General features: G+C 31.8%; 1 protein-coding gene across 2 annotated transcripts in view; it reads left to right on the top strand.

Annotated features, from left to right (window-relative positions):
- Positions 1-250: 250 nt before the first annotated feature.
- LOC134529008 (serine/threonine-protein kinase SIK3-like) overlaps positions 251-19,588 on the top strand; it is a 129,872-nt gene continuing 110,534 nt past the window's right edge. For both annotated transcript variants that reach the window (XM_063362676.1, XM_063362675.1), the window contains exons 1-3: positions 251-491; positions 14,082-14,198; positions 15,878-15,941. In XM_063362676.1, coding sequence (XP_063218746.1) covers positions 318-491; positions 14,082-14,198; positions 15,878-15,941 — 355 coding nt within the window. In that variant the 5' untranslated portion in view covers positions 251-317. The remainder of the gene's footprint in view (positions 492-14,081; positions 14,199-15,877; positions 15,942-19,588) is intronic.

Genomic DNA, 19,588 nt, shown 5'->3' with positions numbered 1-19,588 from the left:
TCTTCCATTCATGTGACCTAAAACTATTGAACTAGTTATAATCTTTTTGCCTTTATCATGGTGTCTTTCACTTGAATATCTCTATTTTAAGTTGTTCATGTGACTATCATAAGTTTGCTTCAAAATATTTTCATTCCTTATATTTTTGTCATATTACTTTTATCTTGAATAATCATATAATGCAATATCTTAGTAAAAATTAAGATCGATAGAACTGTTTTTAAATCTAATCGACCTATCGATTTTTGGTATAGTCGTACTCTACAGTTTGTGTCCCCAACACGGTTAATTGAGCTAGTGGTTGTTAGTTGTAGGGAATGAAAAAAGTGAAAATGGCATTAGTGTGGGGAAAAGATAGTGCTGCGGGGAGTAACCAAAATGTTGGAGGAGAACGAATAGTCCGTGTTGGATATTATGAATTGGGCAAGACAATTGGAAAAGGCAATTTCGCTGTTGTTAAACTTGCAACACACGTTGTTACGAAAACCAAGGTAAGAGTGTTGACAAGAGCTTTAAATTTTATGATATTAATTCCTAAAAGATTGTTCTTTTTTTTGTGATACTGTATAATTTATCATGTCAGTAATTGCCTTGTAAATGCATAAGACGTAACAAAATTCTGATGTCATAGTAAACCTATGATTGGTTGGTTGGAAATTGTACGGAGTTTGCTTCAAAATAGCCGTAACTTTGCGCTCTGAACAATAGCTCGCTATCTTAAATTTTTAAATTGACATGAGTGATCTTTTGGCGGTCCATAGTTCGGACTCTCGTAGACACGCATGCACACACGCATTCAGTACACACGGCCCACTGAGCCCTAAAGTGGAATTGAACAAAAAATTAAATTCTGTTTAGTACGCAATCAAGAGAGAGTACAATACACAGAGTAGGGCTTGCAAAATTGTTTACTATAAAGGAGATTCACTTTCTACAACAACAAATTAGTTGAATGTTTACCTTTTTTTATTGAAAGAATTTTTTTTTACCAACCACTAATTAATGTATAATTTTGAAATAAACATTTTAACTTCATTCTAGCTTCAACCAAGACAAAATAAAATTGTGTTTAACATAAAAGTTTTTATGTTGAAACAATTAATGTAGCCTACATAGCTAATATATATATATATATATATATATATATATATATATATATATATATATATATATATATATATATATATATATATATATATATATATATTTTTTTTTTTAATGATACCTATGTAGCCTATGCTTTTTTTTTAATGTTTTCAATGAATCTGGGGAGCTCTGTGTTTAATAGGTCTTATCACTCACCTACACCAAGGTAAAAAGAGTTTGATTTCCATTGGGTTCAAACCTGAATTTTTTGCTAGTCCAAAATTTGGATGTCTCTGTACACTGGTTGGTTTTCTCAGAATACTCCCATTTCACCCACCTATTCATTTCATCAATGCTCTAATAGCATCGCATTACCTTTCATCGTCTGTAATGACCTCAATGTCTTTGAGATGTTAAGCATATTCAATTCTGTTTCATTATGCTGAACTTGTAAACGGAAGATAGTGAAAAATAAAACTGCCCCTTTAGCGCATGAACAAGGCTTGTATACCAGTCACTAGCATGCTCTGTGGCCTTTCATGACTAACATGAGTTGAGATGTACTAGAGGGTGTGCACAAGATACTCATGTGTACTAGGCCTTAAATTTAATAATAATGTACAGTCTTCCATCTAGAGTAGTTTTAAGTCAGTTGTGTGAGGTATTACTTAATGGAGAAAAGCTACTTGCTACAGCATGATATATAGGTTTCAATGTAAGCCAATATAATTTAGAAGATTTTATTTTTAGCAATGAAATGTAGGTATGCCTTTTTGAAAACAGAAAGTGGTTATGTATTACTGTAAGAGACGTAACTAGACAACTTTTTTTCCACCCGGGCAAGAACTCACCTTGCCACCCCCCTAATTTTTCCCCACACCAACCAACCAAAACAAACGTTTCCCGACAACACGTCATATCACCACCACACATGAATTCCACTATTCCAAATATTTATTATTCAACTTAGATTACAAATAAATTTATTTATTTGCAGTCATTTCATTTTTAGTACTAGATAAAACACCAAATTAATTCTTAGATATTTAATTGGCAAATAATCTAAGAGTAGCATGTTTGGTATATCCTTTCACAATATACTTATCATAAATGCTGCAAATGAAATGAAAACTTTATCAAATGATACAGGACTATGTATGTGCTGAATCAACAGAAAGAACAGGATATTTGATTATGATAAATAGTGCTAATATTAGGAATAACAGATTTTTCTCGTTATCTTGAGAATTATAATTATACATTTTATACACTCTCTTAAACTATTGGCTAATTGTGAGAAAAATGAATTTAAACACAGAAATCTTGAACTAAAGCTTAACTTTATGGGTTCTTATGGCTACAAATGTTTTCACAATACCCTCGAAAGACAGCTTTGAGACTAACTTGTGCTCTATTGATATGATACTCGGGTTGGTTAGTCATTGATGACCTGTTAAGTTTCTAAGGTAATTTTTAGTTTGCTAAAACTTCTTTAATTATAGGCGACTTGAGACTGGTATTGTGAAAAAAATTCTCAATGCTGTCGTTATGTTAGGGTACGCGCCTTCAAGCCCATTCTTGTATATTAATGGCAGAAGATCTGCTGGTGTAGCTTTTTTCATATTAGGGCTTAAATCCAAGGCATGATACTTAAAAATTTCAACTTCTATCATCAGCTTGTCCCTGTCTAAGTCTTCTTTATATGTGGTAACTAAATCAAGTGCCTGTTTCTTCAGTTTTTCTCCATTTAGACTAAACTATAAGTCTGATGTTGTTGGTTGTACTAGCTGGAATATATTTGACATTAGATACGGAACAGAAATGAACAAATGATTCACATGAAAAAGGTTGTTAAATGAATGGTGCAATGAAAAAAATATCACGGTCCTGACAGGATTGGTGTGAACCAAGAGATGATATGCGAATAAGCACTTTAATTTTTAAAAACTTAAAATGTAAATATCCGGACAGTAATATCAGTTTGACTGCCAGTAAAGGATGGAAAAGTATGTGACGTGAGTTGGTCATGTCCAGGTGGGCAAGCCAACCAGCCAACTGACGATAAGTACATGACCACCTATCTCCCGTGAAGTGGTTTCGTATTTGAGGGTAGGCTTATAAAGATAAATGGCGTGACATATTTATCGTTCAGTGTTATTCTACGCATTTATATTACATGAATATTTCCCTACACATTTTGAAACATATTAAGTAAATTAGTCGTGCTAAGTGAGGGGATTGGTGTTCGTCTAAATCTACTTATGCCTGTAGACTGTGCTGAAAGGATTTTATTTTTTTATTTTGTAGGTCTGTTTGATCCAATTTCCATAAAAATATTTTTATATCTGGCAACAAAACCGGTATTTGAAGATTACTTCTATATATATCCAGTATTTCTGAGTTTTAATAGTAAACATTGCTCTCTCAAAGTGCAGACTGCTATATCATTGATCAAAAATATAATCAGAAAATATTAAATTACCGCTTCTCCAAGAATGATATTGTGAAATACCCACACTGATGATACAATAAATAGTACAATAATTGTATACACAGAAATGTCAAGGTTAATCATACATAATTGCTTAACAGAGCGTTAAATTATACATATATTAGGTACCGACAATGAACAGACAGACATGCGTAGCAAAGTATTAATGTCCTTTGTTTGCCTACTGATTTAAAAAAATGTTATTTAAAATTAAGTGTTAGACCTAAACGTAGCTCGATTTAAGTTCTAGTGCAATAGTTTTCTATTAAAATAAATAAAATAAGAAAGTAACACTTAAAAAAATCATTGTTATATTAGTTTTGCAAATTATTTAATAATGTACCTTCTTCATTTATGTCTTTGACATTAAGCCAAGATGATAACAAGAATAAAAACTGGCGAGCTTCTTTTTCTCGTTCTTTAGCTCTTGGTTTGAATTCTGCACCAGAAAGTTTTTTTTTACATGTTTTGTGATTAAAAATGATTGTCAAAAGGACTGTGAAACAGTTGATGAGATTGCATAATCGCCAACAACAAAAGTGACTTTAACTGACAGAACAGAAATGCTACAAACATGAAAAGATATTCCCGGGTGAATGACCCTACTGGGTTGTTGTTATCAGCTGAAGACAGTTCAGACTCCTGGTGCCTGGGCGGGGCGGGGGTGACTTTCCAAGGTCGGTAGAGGGTTTCCCTCCATGGTTCCCACAGGGCCCTGTCAGTGTTGCCAGACATACAATCTAGAAGGTGTATGTACCATAATTCAGTCGTATGTACCACCGTAATTTTGATGGTACTCAGAAAATACCATTTTTAAATAGTTGACATATATGTATCTTCAAATACAAATAATTCAGTTCATCTGCCCTCTAACACTACAATATTGAAGTAAATATCTATAGTAAAAATTACTCTGCTAGTTTAGCACCCCCCTCCCCCTTAAATACAGTGCCCAGGGCACTAGTCCCATCTGCCCCCCCCCCCCTCCCTAGTTTTGTCCCTGATTGCTGTGAGATTATTAAAAACTCATAATGACAAAGAGCATGATCCTAAATGACAAATAAGGTACCTAATAATCTACAGGTAGGTATTGTTACTAAAAATGTTTTAAAACTCTTGCAACCTACAATTACAATCAGTAGTGAAGAAGTCATTGAAATGAAGAAAATTGTGTGGTTAAACTAGAAAAAAGTGAAAGTCTTTAAATTTTAAATTTGTAAAATTCATAATTTTCATAGCACTCGCCACATGAACTTAAAAAACACCCTTTCAGCAATCAATGGAGCCAAAGTTTTTTGAGAACACCTAATATATTATTTTCACAATTTGTTTTTACTTACATTCTTGTCATTAAGTTACAAGTCAGTAACCCAAAATCAGCCTTTAAATTTGGACAGCGGACACAACGTAACATTTTCACAACTTTTGAACAAAACTCATTTCAAAACTCTGTTTAGGCTAGTTGTGTTATTTTATTGCATTCACAGGATCTTCACATTCAGGAAAATAAGGGAAAGTCCGGGGATTTTACTTAAAAACTCAGAAAAGTCATGGAAATTCCACAGTGATAGATATTTAAGGGGAAATGTCATGCTCCATTTTTTATTTTTTATATTGTGCTTTAATGAATAATAGTACACATTATAAAATTAGGTTTAAAATACAGTGGAGAAAGAACTAGAAGAGCAGCTATGGAGATGTGAGGGCTGGATTTTTTCTTTTTTTTTTTAAGAAAAATGCAAAATAGGCAAATTATTTAAAAAAAATAGTTAGGGAAAGTCAAGGAAAATTACATATTTGTGTGGCTACACTGATTCAGTCACTTTTTTTGTCTACATGTATAAAGAAAGGTTGTATAGTAGTTAGACATCGAACTGGCATTCCAAAGGAGCTATGGTCCAATCCCAGTGTGGCCATTCTGATTTATGTTTTGCATGTTTCGAAGCCAATACTGAGGTGGTTTCTTAAAATAGGCCTTCCCTAGTATCCCTAGTATCCTTTATCTGTGCCAGGTTGTGTTACCAAGCACAATGTCAACAACATTTTAAAAACAAACACTATAATAATTAAAAATAAATAGTCTGCAATTTTAAGCAGAGAAATAAACTTCACACAGTTGAAATAAACCCAATAAGCATTTCTGTTTATTGCCGGATTTGTTATGTATTATCTGCTGGTTTGAATAGAAGATTCAACTATTAGCTTGTCAATGTCATGTAAAAAAAAAAAAAGGAAAATTAAAGGAAGAGAAAAATCCACAGAACAGTAACACATTTAGTGTTTCTGTGATTGACACAAATATTCATGGACAGAATAGAAAGCATGTTAAATCATTAAGTCATAATCTGGTTTTTCAGAATTCTTATACTTAATGTCATAATTCAAATTAGATGTCTAGATTTTTTTTTTATTTCTAAATAATTTCAAGGTTCTGTAAACACTGTTTGTTATATTCTTAGGGTTTTCTGCTCATAAACATGAATGTTTCCAAAGTGAAAGGTTGGTTAGATTAGGTCAGCACCACACACACACAGATATATATATAGATACTAGCTGCCCGATCCGGCTTCGCACGGTTGTATTAATTGGGGGGGGGGGGGGGGGGGAGGGGGAAATGAGACCAAATCTCTTATTTACAGTTATAATAAATGAAATAAAATGAAAATTAATTAATTTTGACAAAAATTTAATACAATGCTTTGTAATGTACCGAAGAAAAAACGAATAGCACCGATGGTTTCCCGACTCTCAAGCACGCAACGTTGTCATGGAGACAAAGTGCCCACTGTTTCCCTATCTCTCAAGTTAGAAAAAATTACACATAAATGCCCATTTTCATCGAAATCAGTTGACTTGGTGAAGGGGACCTTTTTAGAAATCAGATGTAGTTAGTAATTGTCTTCTTAATTTGAATAATTTATATCACTTTCAAATCCCGACCGACTTTGTTCTACCAGTGTATAGTTATTTACCTGTATATATCTAAAAATTGGTGGTCTGTATTTAATGAGTGATGAGGACTACACTAACAATGAAATAGTCGTTGCCATGGAGACGAATGAAGCATCAACAATGCTACAGCCGTTGCCGTGGTGATTTTCTGCCAACTCATACATACATCACATTAGAAAACTCTAAAATTATAAGATTAAGACCATTAATCGAAATAAAAACTATCCTATCTCTCAAGTTGGAAAATATTACACCTAAATGCCAATTTTCATCGAAATCGGTTAAGTGGTTTAGGAGTCCATTGAGGACAAACATTGTGACACGAGATTTATATATATTATAAGATACACACACACATATATATTGGTTCAAAAAATTTCAATTTTCTTTTTCTTTGAAAACATTGCAACTAAAGGAGATTACCATTTTTACTTTTAGTATGGTGCTTATAAAACAAATTAATTTTTTCCCTAAAATAAATGAAGGGTTTTGTATGCGAACATTAGTAATGGATAGAATAGATGTATTGCATGTCAGTGTAAAATTTCAGAAACTTTGAAAATGAAAATTTGTTTTAGAATACATTTTTCCAGATTTTATTCTTACAGTTGCTTTAGCTAATACCACCAGAAGTTTTAGTAAACAATTCACTGACAAATTACTGAAGAAACTGTTTATCCATCAAATGTTTATAAAACATAATCAGTTATATATCCAGGCTATTTAAATATGTTAATACACTATCCATAAAAATGAACTCGTGTACGGGTTGCTGGCAACAGGAAAAACCTGGATAAGTCTGAGGATTTTCAGAAACGGGGAAATGCCGAGAAATTTCTTATGTAGTCGAGGAATTTTTATAAGGTTACTGAAAAATTAAAGTTATAGCAGATACTTCTTTTATTTGTGCCAGTTCCACCAACACATCCCTTCTTCCCGCTTTCCATCCTGTATCTAAGTGTTACAAACAGTTTTTATCCCATTCCGTTTTGCTCAACCTTGCACATTGACTTCTGGGCTGTGGTTAGATGCCTGTTGCAATAGTGAAGTGTGGTCTGTCTAAGAGTTCTTGATTTTGTGCACTTTGATTGGGAGAAGAGTGGTAAAGTATATTTTTCATTCATTGTTTAGTTAATTTTGCAGTTACACAAAATGTACTTCAATTCACTTAGCCTCATTATTTCATGGTAGTGCCCTTTTTTTATATTTCACTTTTTGAAGATAATTATTGAAATATAATTATGATAATGGTGTCCATGCAACAGTGGTGCGAAGCCTTTTTTGACAATGTTATTGGTTTTACTATGTTAGATACCCTTTATTGCATCATGCAAAGTTTTCTTCGGCTTGGTTTTTCAGTCATGTTCATATTTGATTTATAAAATATTTCAAGGTGATGAAGATAGTTGCATGTCTCTCCCATGGAAATGCAAATCTTGAATAAGTAAACAGTATCAGTAAATGCTGAAAGCTTGATTGTAAATATGAAAGCAGACTCCATAGTTGCAATGAGAGAATAGGACACTGTAACTATCTTGGGAGGATTCAGCTATGTGTGTATCAACAAACCTCTCATTCATTCCGTGAGAAATGCTTATGCCTGTTATCAAGAAGCGAGTGAAAAGCAGCATGCAAATGTAAATCCAACTGAAAAAGCATTGAAGAGAGCTGACACTCTTAAATGAACTCAAGCAAAAAGAGCTGCTCTTATCAAAACACACACACATATCAGATGATGAGGTTATAGCTTTAAAGTCATAAAAATATTAGCTTACCTGACAAAAAATCATCCCAGTTTGTTCTAGTGGTGCAAAAGTGTTATTAATTGCTTTCCTTTTTTTTATTGCCACTTGACTATATTTTTAGTTTATGTTGATCATAATGTTTTTTGAAGAGGTAGCAGAAATTAGTACTCCAATTAATGAATAAGTGTTATTTTACTTGTTTGAAAGTATAAATAATAGGCTGAAAGAAATCTGTGGTGTTGAAGTAAGCATTTGTTAATGATAATTTGTGTGTACAATTTAATTGGGTTTGACTATTTTTTCCTTAGTAATATTTTGTGTGTTTTAGATGCAAAAATTGCAATTTTTAAACTAGTTTATTAGTATTTTTTTTGTTTTACAATGAATATACCATGACAGCAGTGTAGATCTTTATTAAAACATTATTTTGATCATAGGTTTAGCTATGGTATACATACACATATAAAAATACGTAATCAACACATTCTTCTTTTGAGTGTTTCGGCAACAAACTAATATCAGTGGTTAGTGAAAATTTTTTCCAAACCTGGAAAAGTCAGGGAATTTTTTATTCTCGGGTTTGCTTGCTCCCTGTACGGTAATAGGCTAGTTACCATGTTGTTAATTGTATAGTTTAGCTGCTCATTTGAAAGAAGGTGAATTGACATTTTTATTTTTTGGCATGTTCAACTAATACATTATTTTCCTGCGAGGTGTGACCATATAACAAGCAATTTTCCACCAGTGAAGTTTTATACAGCGTACAGGGCATATCCAGCTCACTATGGAGGGTAAGGGGATGTTTTCAGAACTCAGTGGATCTTTAATGGGTAGGAGGGTCCATGTTGCCATACATCAATAAACAATGACAAAAGGAAGAAAAAATTTTTGGAACAATAGTTTGTGAGATTTAGTTACAACATTTGTAACATAGCATAATTCCTGCTCCCCGCTTTTGATAACATTTGAAATGAGAATGTTATGTTACAGATGTGCTCTTCATGTTTCATAATCAATTTCTGCTCATTTTTCTTCTATTATGCATAGTCATTTAAGGTATTTTGATTGTGCTTCAATATTAATTATTTTTGGTTAGGTTCTACATAAAGATTAATGTATTTTCATTATTATTTTCTCTATTTTGCTTGGTCCATTAAAATTATGTTTATTAATTATGTTGTTACAAATTTAAAATATCTTCTGGGTAGTGAGACAGTAACATGCTAGAAGTTTTGAAAAGAAAGGAAGACACAGGCGTAACACTCTGTCACCATGCCTCAAATTAGTGGGGAAACCAAGTGTGTAGTGGACTTGAACTTTGGCTTGGTGCTCTTTCTCCAGCCAGTCATTGTGAGCGATGCTGTGGTGTGAAGTTACTTTCCAAATTTTTGGGAACAAATGTTAGAAATGCACTTTCCTTATATGGTCATGTACCTGGTTCTGTTTTGTGATTGGCCGGTTGACCCACTCAGTTTTTTCCCTTTGTTTTCACCTTTGTAAGGGAAGACAACTTCGTTGTTCAACTAGTTGTCGCTCGATTATCATCGCGTGCGGTCACGTCGTCTGCAACTCGCCGAATGATCAAGTGAAGTCATGGTCGGGGCCAGGCTGAAGTTTAACCTTTTTTTTGTATGATCGACTAGAAATTTGACCCCAGGCGTCGGCATTGGCCCAGGGTGACTGTCGTACCCCTTCGGGACATATCCGCGGGATATCGTACCTTACTTAAAATATTAATTTTTGTGTAATCGAGAGACGACCTAGGCCTATAGGCCTACAGTGAATATGTGAAAGGTTGCCTGGACCTGGTATGTAAATTGTGATGTGCTTTTTTTTTGAGAAGTAATAATGAAACAAAATACTGCTTTAAAACACTCAAACTAAATAGAAATAAATACCAACTTTTATCTTAAGGGAATAATTCATCCTCAATGTTGGCAACAAGACAAACTTCATCATATAAAACATCATAAACTTTCCAGTGATTAAAATGTCTTGTTATTATTCTGGGTTGCTAGAGCGGGCCAATGTGGCATGTGCCTACAGCTCCTTGCACTTGAATCAAACATATTTACACATGATGCATCACCATCAGTTGATCTTCATTATGCCCTGTGGTGATCAAGTTAAGACAGTGCAGTTGCTACCATCTGCCTAACACTGATTTCAGATATTCCCTATCACTTAGCCAAGTTTATCCCTTGATCCTGTGGTACATGATGCTTGCTGTTTTAATTTAGTACTTCAAAAATCTTGGACGTAACAAAAATGTATGTTATAACAATTAATTATGATTGTGAGTTGAATACGAAAGAAAGAATTTTCACTAGAACGGACATAATTAGTTCATATTGTGATTAGAGTTTTTGTTTGGCACTGACCTCGTACCAAGGTGATCAGAGTTCAATTCTCAGTGGGTAACACTGAGTGGGGAACGTGGCAGACATTGCAGTGACCGGGCAGGTTTCCCCCACCTCTTCATTCCATGCACCTCTCGCCATCTCAGCATTCATTCTTTTAACCCGTGCTGGTATTTCAAATGTAGGAACATTAGACTGTGAAAAACAAGGGGTCTATGAGGTTTGTGAATGAACTGTTTTTTTATGTTCTTATTTCTTTATTGAGGTGTTCACTAGTTACTTTGTAGATATCATCAAGGATTCATACTGCCTTTAGAAATACGCAAGATTTTGTCCATATGGATAATCATCAATAGAGATTTATAATGCAGTCTTCAAAATGGATGAGTTTTTGTGATATTTTTTTCTCTTGTTTATATTAGGTATTTTAATTTTTTTTTGTTTCGACATTGGTTGCTGTAATTTTCCTCAAAGTCTAGGTGATTTTAGGCTACTTTCATTCTATTCCCCCATTTTACTGAATGTTCTTGATAGCTGGGTTGGGGAAGCCTAATTTATATATGTTTAGGCTGGCGGGTGAAGGGGGGGGTAGTAGTAAAATAGTATTATTTTTGGAGTACTGACTATGCAAAAGCTGGATTTTAGTTCAGACTCAATTCTATAGAAAAACTTCTTTGTGAGGAGGGCTAGAAGAACAAGAAGTAAACATCGTTAGAAAGAGAAACTATAAATGGAAAAGTGCTGCAAACTACTAGTGAAAAAAATTTACACAGTGAAGTTACTAAGATGGAAAGAATATATGAAAATAAAGTTCACTAAAACAGTGTTAAAGATGTGCAGGTGAGTGGAAATACACTGTGATCAGTGCACAAAATAGGGTAGTAATATGATATCACCAGAAGTAATATCCTTAATATCCCTTAAAATTACATTTTAAAATTAATTTTTTTACATAGTGATAATATTCAAAAGAAATATATTGTAAATATTTACTAGTTTTTAATGCATCAATTACACAAATTTTCTTAACTTTTTGAGCCCTGCACATCTAGTGAGTTTTTCAAAATTGTCTGAATTAAAAATGCACCTTTCTGAAACTTTCGGTAATTTAATAATACTTTTAATTTATTTTAAATGTGTCCAACCTGACCTAACCAACCTTTATCTTAAGTTAAATTAGCATCCCATGAAGTTCCTAGCCCTACATTTACATAGGCCTCAAAGAATAATCCCAGGTAACTTTAGCAATTCACAAGAAAATGTTACAAATTTCAAGAAACAGAAACTCAGGGTAAATAATACAGAAAAAACTCACTTATTGCATAGGCAATATAATTTTGTATCATCGCACATCCATGCATTAACATTGGTTGGAGCAAATATGCCAGACTATGCATTAACTGAAATATTAAACTAATTATGTGGCACTACAAAAATTAACACTGTAACATCTTCCTTAAACACAATGAAATGTACCATTATAAATTGTGCAGCCACAAAAAACATTTCTCACCACTCGTCACCATCGCTACGTACTCAACCATTTCAACATGTTAAAAATTAATCATAGAAGTTGAAGCTCAAGAATCCTTTGCACATGCCCAAATATTCTAAAAAAAACCTTTGATTATTTAGCAAAATAAGCTTAATTCGACAAAGCTATATAAATAAAAATGTAAATGTTCATTCAAAATCTTAAATCTCTGAAAGTTCTTCAGTGATTTCTTTGAAATTTTGACAAATCGTTGCATCCAAATACATGCAAGTGTTTATATACCTATGTCACACCATGACAGGTAAAAAGATAGATTAAAAAAAGTAGATTTTTAATATTTGCATTACCATAGAGTTACATATATAGATATAGATGTATAGATACAGAGGTGTGTATATAAAAAGAGGCAGGTTTATATGTAGATAGAGATATAGAGATATACATAGATACAGAATGAGAGAGAGAGAGGTGCTTTATTTGTATATGTGTACATACTTTAAACAAATTACAAAAAAAATTGATTGAGGCAGTGCAATGCATGCTGGGCATGAGCTAGTAAAGTATAAAAAAATTCAATTTTGTAAAGTTAACACAAACTTACAAAAAAAAAATATTAAAATGGGTAATAAATAATAGAAATAATTAGAAATAATTCTCTTAAAAATTCCAAAATATTTGAATTTAGTGTTCGCTAGACAATAGTTAGATTGCTCTGCAATCATTGTGCACCATAGGGCATGAATAATCATCACGTGATTTCCATATATGGTACGTAAATATGGAGGGTTAGTTTTTATTGTCGTAGGTTCAACTTTGATAAAATGCGTTATTGGCATATTTTGTTCCCTACAGGCATGAAGTAGATTCTAGGTTTCAGTAACAATAATTTTAATGTTATCATTTTTTCATGAAAACATGTGTTAATTTTGTATATATGCTTAGCTCCTAATCTATTTATTTTTTGAATCTATTACCAAACGTTATCAGGTAGTAAAGCAAAACGTGCATCTGTCTTGCCAATGCTTTTTCTTTGCAGTGTAAGTCTTCATTCATTTTCAAATTTTTTTATTGTCCATTAGAGCATACATAAATTCTATGGGACTTACTCCAAGTTATATTTACATAAAACATATACATACAAGCTAAAATTACAAGGTAAAAGTATCACGCGTTACTCCAGAAGAATAAGGGGAGACTAGCGGTGTTAGCCCCTTCTGAGAGCCCAAACTTTAGTTATTTTATTTTTTTGGTATTTTTATGTTAACTTAAATACTTAAATTTTTGTGTTAAACTTTTCTTTCATCAAAACTTGTATGAAACCTTTAAAGTTAATTATTTGAGACCATAAATTTGTAAATATTCTAAGCATATCTCTGACTTATTTAATTTCATGTTTTGCAACTCTATCCTTTCTTTGTTCAATAGCCCCTTCCTAAAAGTCTTCCTGTAGCTGTCCCTGAAAAGTGTGCAAATACAATAATTTTTCTGAGTTGAAATGTCATAGTGCAATATAGTTCATGCATTTTGTTTCTAGTATCATACTAAAATTTACAATTACATTTATCATTCCGTATATAGTTTATTTACATCATCACTGTTATTGAAAATTCTTCTGCCCTATAATGGCAATGGTCAATTAGGAAATGAAAAAGTTCACAACAGAATGTTGAGTTGTAGACTAAAATAACTTTATCATAGTGCATGTGAGTGCATGTGCTAAATCCTTGTTTTAAAGTTGAGTTGGCATAAATGCTCTTTGAGTGTGATTACCTTATACGTAATGGGTTTTGATGACATTTTCAAAGGTAATTAGGTCCATTTAATTTTGTTTACAATTTATTGAAGTACCTAGTCTTAAACATAAGAACATTTTGGGGACTCTTTTCATCAAGTGAATAGCCACTTTGAAGAACCTGAAATACTGCTATTTAATGAGTTACGTTGTGTTTTAGGTTGCAATTAAGATAATAGACAAGACAAAATTAGATGAAGACAACCTGAAGAAAATATTTAGGGAAATTCAAATAATGACACAACTTCAACATCCGCACATAATAAGACTTTATCAGGTAAGTTATTAAAATAAAGTTTTATATACATCTTGGTTTAATGTTAACAGTATTTAAAATGTTTCTCAATACTATTTTTTCTTGAAAATACATTGTACGTTAAAACATTATAACTACAGGCTGAATATGAAAATTAATTAATTTTAAAAATATTGTCAGCAGTTTTTTTATTTCTCTTAAACACTTTATCATTTATTAGTCCACCAACTTTAAATAATTAAAGAACCTTTTTCTAATAATTTAATAATACAATTTTAAATCCTTGTCTTTGGTGATGTTACCTTTGTATATGCTATCTCTTTAAAAAATTTATTTAAAATCAACCATGGACATTAACTATTGATAAACTTATACTAAAAAAATATGTTGAATGTTATTGGCTAAATCAATTAATATGCATAATTTTGTGTCCATTGTACAATATACAATGAAAATTATTTGGATATTTGAAAGCCTAGGAAAATGATACCATAATTAACTTTTTTTTGTTATGGTAAACAGAATATTATTTAATATAAGTTTGTTATTTATAGTTATATTCTTTTGAAATAGTTAACATATTTTGCCTTTGTTCCAATACAAATTTTGTAGTCTTTATTATTTCATTTAGCTGTTAGTTTATTTCCTGTGGTATATTATTTTTTTTTTATTTAGAGCAATTCTTGAAGTGCTGTTTAGCAACTGGCAACTTGGTATTTTCACAAAAAACACTTGGAAATCACAAGCTTCAATTTATAACTTAGTTTTTGAAATAAAGTCTTGGCTATCAAGGAAAGGAAATGCATTTTATATACTGAATTTTACTATATTACAGTTTGTTTTATGTTTACAAGATTGTCGTAATATTTCATAACAGTACAGGTCTCATTAGAAATATCTGTCAATAAATATTTCTTTGAAAAGTATGTGAGTAATAATAACTCTGAAAAAAAAATAATTTTTGATACAATCAGATCATCTTAATTAAAAATTTCATCTACTTTAAGTATGAGTATTTTGTCATCTGAATAAGTGTGGATATAATGATTTTTTAAGTTTTACTATATATCACTGGGGACATTCCATATCAAATCAACCAATAAAGTAATTATTTTAAACCTTGAGGTATTCAAAATTTATCATAGTTGGTGATTGGGTTTTCATCATCAGTGTGACCAAAAATACAAAGTTAAATTTTTTTTTTAACCTTTCATTTCTGATATATAAGTTTTTTAAAAATTATAAAAACAATAGTTTGTAGGAACATTTTGAAATATTTAGAAGCATGTAACTCTCAAACTGTTTGTACTAGAAAGCTCAAATTTGTACCATTCTCTTTAGAATGACAAGGGCTTTAGTTTGACATATAACTTGAGTGTATCACATCACTTTATATTTTTTATAAAGAACTCAAAAAACTTTTTTTATAAATAACAAAACTGTGAATTTTTAATTTTGATGAAAAATATATATTTTATACCAAACATCTTTTGTAAGTTGTGTACAAAGTTTTATGATGGTATTCCAATGTTATCATATTGAAATGATTTTTTTTTTGTTTTGACCATTGGTTGATTGTGAAGTGACCCAAGTACAAAAGCTTGACCCGAAGAGCATTATTTTTTACACAATATTGAAAGCTCAAATGCTAGAATTTTTTGAAACTGATGTTCATTTGAACTTAATGATTTTGTTTTCAGGTAATGGAAACTGAAAAAATGATACATTTAGTAACTGAGTATGCAAGTGGAGGAGAAATTTTTGGCAAGTATTTGGAAAATTTGTTCATTTATTTTTATAGCTAGTCTTCATTTTTCCTTACAAAAATGTACATTACATCAATGATTTTCATAAATGAGTGTAGCATTGTATATTATGTTAGTTATTGGTTTGTTTGATCCAATTTTATCAACTGTTTTCACTTAGTTGTACTCATAATATAATATTGTACGAGATATCTTATTTAATTTTGTTCTCGGCCTACAGGACATTTAATTATGTTATGGGGCTTGTCAAGAATACCTAGTACATTTACACTTTACAATCAGGAATACTTGAGAAACATAGACTTATCTTCTAACAACTTGAAACACAAATCCACCAGGTTACATAGCATTTTAATACAAAAATATAATACACAACTAATTTGACAGAGAAGGTAGTAAGTCTATTTGTGATTGTGATGTGAATTTTGTATTAATATATATATATATATATATAATACAATACATACTTAGAAAAAAGTGTTCACTTTAAGGAAATTTTTTTAACCTTTATAATTTTCACATTCATAAATCAGTGATAAATCAAACTGTAGAGCTAGACCACAAACTGCACCATCAGAAATCTCAAATTTAGTTTAAATTTTTGCACCACAATGACCATATGTGTTTTACATATTCATACTTTTTTCCATTAACTACAGAAAATGCATTTTAGTTTTAAGTGTGCTTATACTATGTGTATAGAATTGCTCCTAACATTGTGATTGTCATTTGGTTCATTTTATGGACTCAAGAGACTAGGTGGAATCATTTGGTGTGGGAGTGAGGTTTTAAATTACCTTCGAGCTGTGGTGGTGATATTAATGTCCCCATAATAGTTGAAAGTAGTATAAAAAGTTTCTAGGAAATCTTACATTTACAGTATTTAACTTCACAGTTTCATATGCACAAGAATTACTCTGAAAAACTGAAACAACTTGTGGTAGAAGTGTGTTAGCATCATTGTAATCATATGCATTTTTTAAAATTTTGATCATTTTTACTAACCAAAATTTATAGCATTAAGTGAACAGTAAAAAACACTAACAACCCAAGTGTGCTATTTTATAAGAAATGTTGAGTGTCGTGATAGAACACTTAAGAATATGTTGCATGTTGAATTGTATCATTCATCACACATGAAAAGCCTATGTCTATGGCATAGTTGGCTGGAATGCTAACTAATTACTAACAGTGCAGTAGTTTCTGTGTTTGAAGCCTGGGTAAAACTTGGTGTGGTATTTTTAGTTGCAAGTTTATTTTAGTTTATGAATTGTATCATTAGTGACATACTGGCATGATCAACAAAAATTAAAAAAAAAAAAAAAATAAACATTGCAGGTTGACAGCTACATGTCTCAGGTTAGGGCAAAGAAATATCAGAGCTTATACTGCATGGGCCCTTTTACCACAGTTTTTAGATTGATCATTCAAGGGTGTTCCATTTGTGCAACAAAAATGATTTTGAAATTTCAACTCCAGAGAGAAGGACCTTTATTTTTTCCGTATGTAGAATGTATTTATATATCGTCATGGTGAAATATTAACAACATTCTTGTCGTAAAGGTGTACACAGCACTATAGGCCCATCTTCTCCAGAATGTCTCAGTTATTGAAAATATTAATGTTGGGAGGTGGATTTCTTTTATCAAACACAATTTTAATACTTTCGGAATGTAAAAAAGGTTTGTATTTCGGTTTCCAGAAAAAAAAGACAAATTTCCATTTTTAATAATTTAAATTCATTCACTTGATTTGAGTAAAAATATACTACAGTGTGAATATTGGGTGTTGTTTTAACAATTGTTAATACTTCTACATTAAGAAGTTGGCTTTTATTTACATAAAGCATTTGTAGTGAACCTTACGTACACCAAGTGAAAAGTTGGCTCATGTCGTTCGTTCAAAAGCTGCCAGCTGCTTAGAGCATACAATTTTTCAGTAGAAGTTGTTATCTGAATGAAATGTGGCTTTAGACTAGATGTTGCTTGATGGAAGTGAATCCTATTATCTCAGTGGTAGTATGTTGTAAAGGTTCATGTTCAAGTATTCTTGCAGAACAGGGTATATTAAGTTACCATCATTTATTTCAACCCAGATATATATTGTTATTTTCAACCACACTAGGTACTCTAGACTTTTTCTAATCACGGTGCAAATACATTTGTTACACTTAGTGTATGAATGTTTTCTTAAAACTGGAGTGTTTGACATTGGCAGTAAGTACAACTGTAGTGCAGGCTAAGTTATGTTAGGTGGTACAGTTTTCCTTAATTACCTATAGTCCAACCATCTCAAACACTTGTAAGTAAATAATAAGGCATATACGTATTTCCATGTAATTTTTATAACCATTTGCAATTGGTGTAAAGTCACAAAAAAAAGCCCTGAAGTAAACAGTTACAGTGCTGGAGGTCACAAAATTTTAGTTTCCGGTAGCCTTTTGCTTACTTGCATTTGGTTTTATGACTCCTCACTTCAGTTTATAGTCGCACATTAAATATAAATAGCTGGAGACTGTCCACTTCAATTACATGGAATTTTATCTCTGGAAAGGTTTTTAGCTTTCTAACTTAAATTTGTTCGCCATCTGTTCATATTCATCCTATCTCTTGCCTCGAGAGAATAGGTACTGTGTGAAACAGACATTTGCAAAGAAAATTTTTTTGTAATGTAATGATTTGTTATAGTTAATTTCAGTATTGTGAATAATACCACCATTAAACACGTGTTCTGTAGCAGTGAAATAAAGCATACAGTTAAATTAAGAGTTTTATGGTTGCATAAGGATATGGTGAAGTCTCTCAAGTTATATGAACTCTCTCAACATAGTTTGGCATAAGCTTAATCCTACTTTTGGTTTTTTTTTTTTTAATTTTTTTAATTTTGACTTGTTATTGAGCTTCTGCCCGGTGGCAAGGTGTCCACCCCCCCACACCCCCCCCCCCTTACTCGCCCAATTTCTGAAGGCCTCTTAAAGTCCTTTCCTCTTCTCACATCCAGTATCTTTCCCTCACTCCTGTTCCACTCCCACTTGCCTTCCTCTTTCCGTTATTCTTGGTCAAGAATTTGGTTTGCCCACATAATTATTCAAACTTACCCAAAAACATTTACTGTACATAATTGTTGTATGATAAGTATAAACAATTTCCATTAGTAAATTTCTAATAATCCCTATGCATTATTCGAGTTAATATAAGTTCAATAAATAATTTTAAATATTTGTCATTGCAAATATTTTGTATGTCACAGAAAACTTTAACATGACAGTTAGCTTATTGCTGAAATCATCCAAAAACACACTACATTTTTTTATTTATTTTGGTTTTACTTTTTATCAACATCATTGGGATTCACTTAACATCACAGCTCAAGGATATTGGGAAGAAATCAACCTTCACCAGCTTTTTCCTGTGTGATATTTTGGAGAAACTGAGGAAAACTGAAATAAAAAAAGATAGACCAGCGGGCTGATTACGAACACTCGTGGAGAAATGCAGTGTTCTCCGCGCACTACCGAAACACTTAAATGTGATGTGTGTTTCATTATAATCTGTGAGACTTATTTTTATTTTTAGTTTTTTTTTTCTTGTTTCAAGAATTTGAAACTATCACTAATTTGTTTCATTGTTATTTAAATTAGAGATT

The sequence above is a fragment of the Bacillus rossius genome, chromosome 2 (assembly GCF_032445375.1).
Source record: "Bacillus rossius redtenbacheri isolate Brsri chromosome 2, Brsri_v3, whole genome shotgun sequence".
Lineage (NCBI taxonomy): Eukaryota > Metazoa > Arthropoda > Insecta > Phasmatodea > Bacillidae > Bacillus > Bacillus rossius.
The sequence above is the reverse complement of the archived record's forward strand: the minus strand, read 5'-3'. Positions and strand labels throughout refer to the sequence as shown.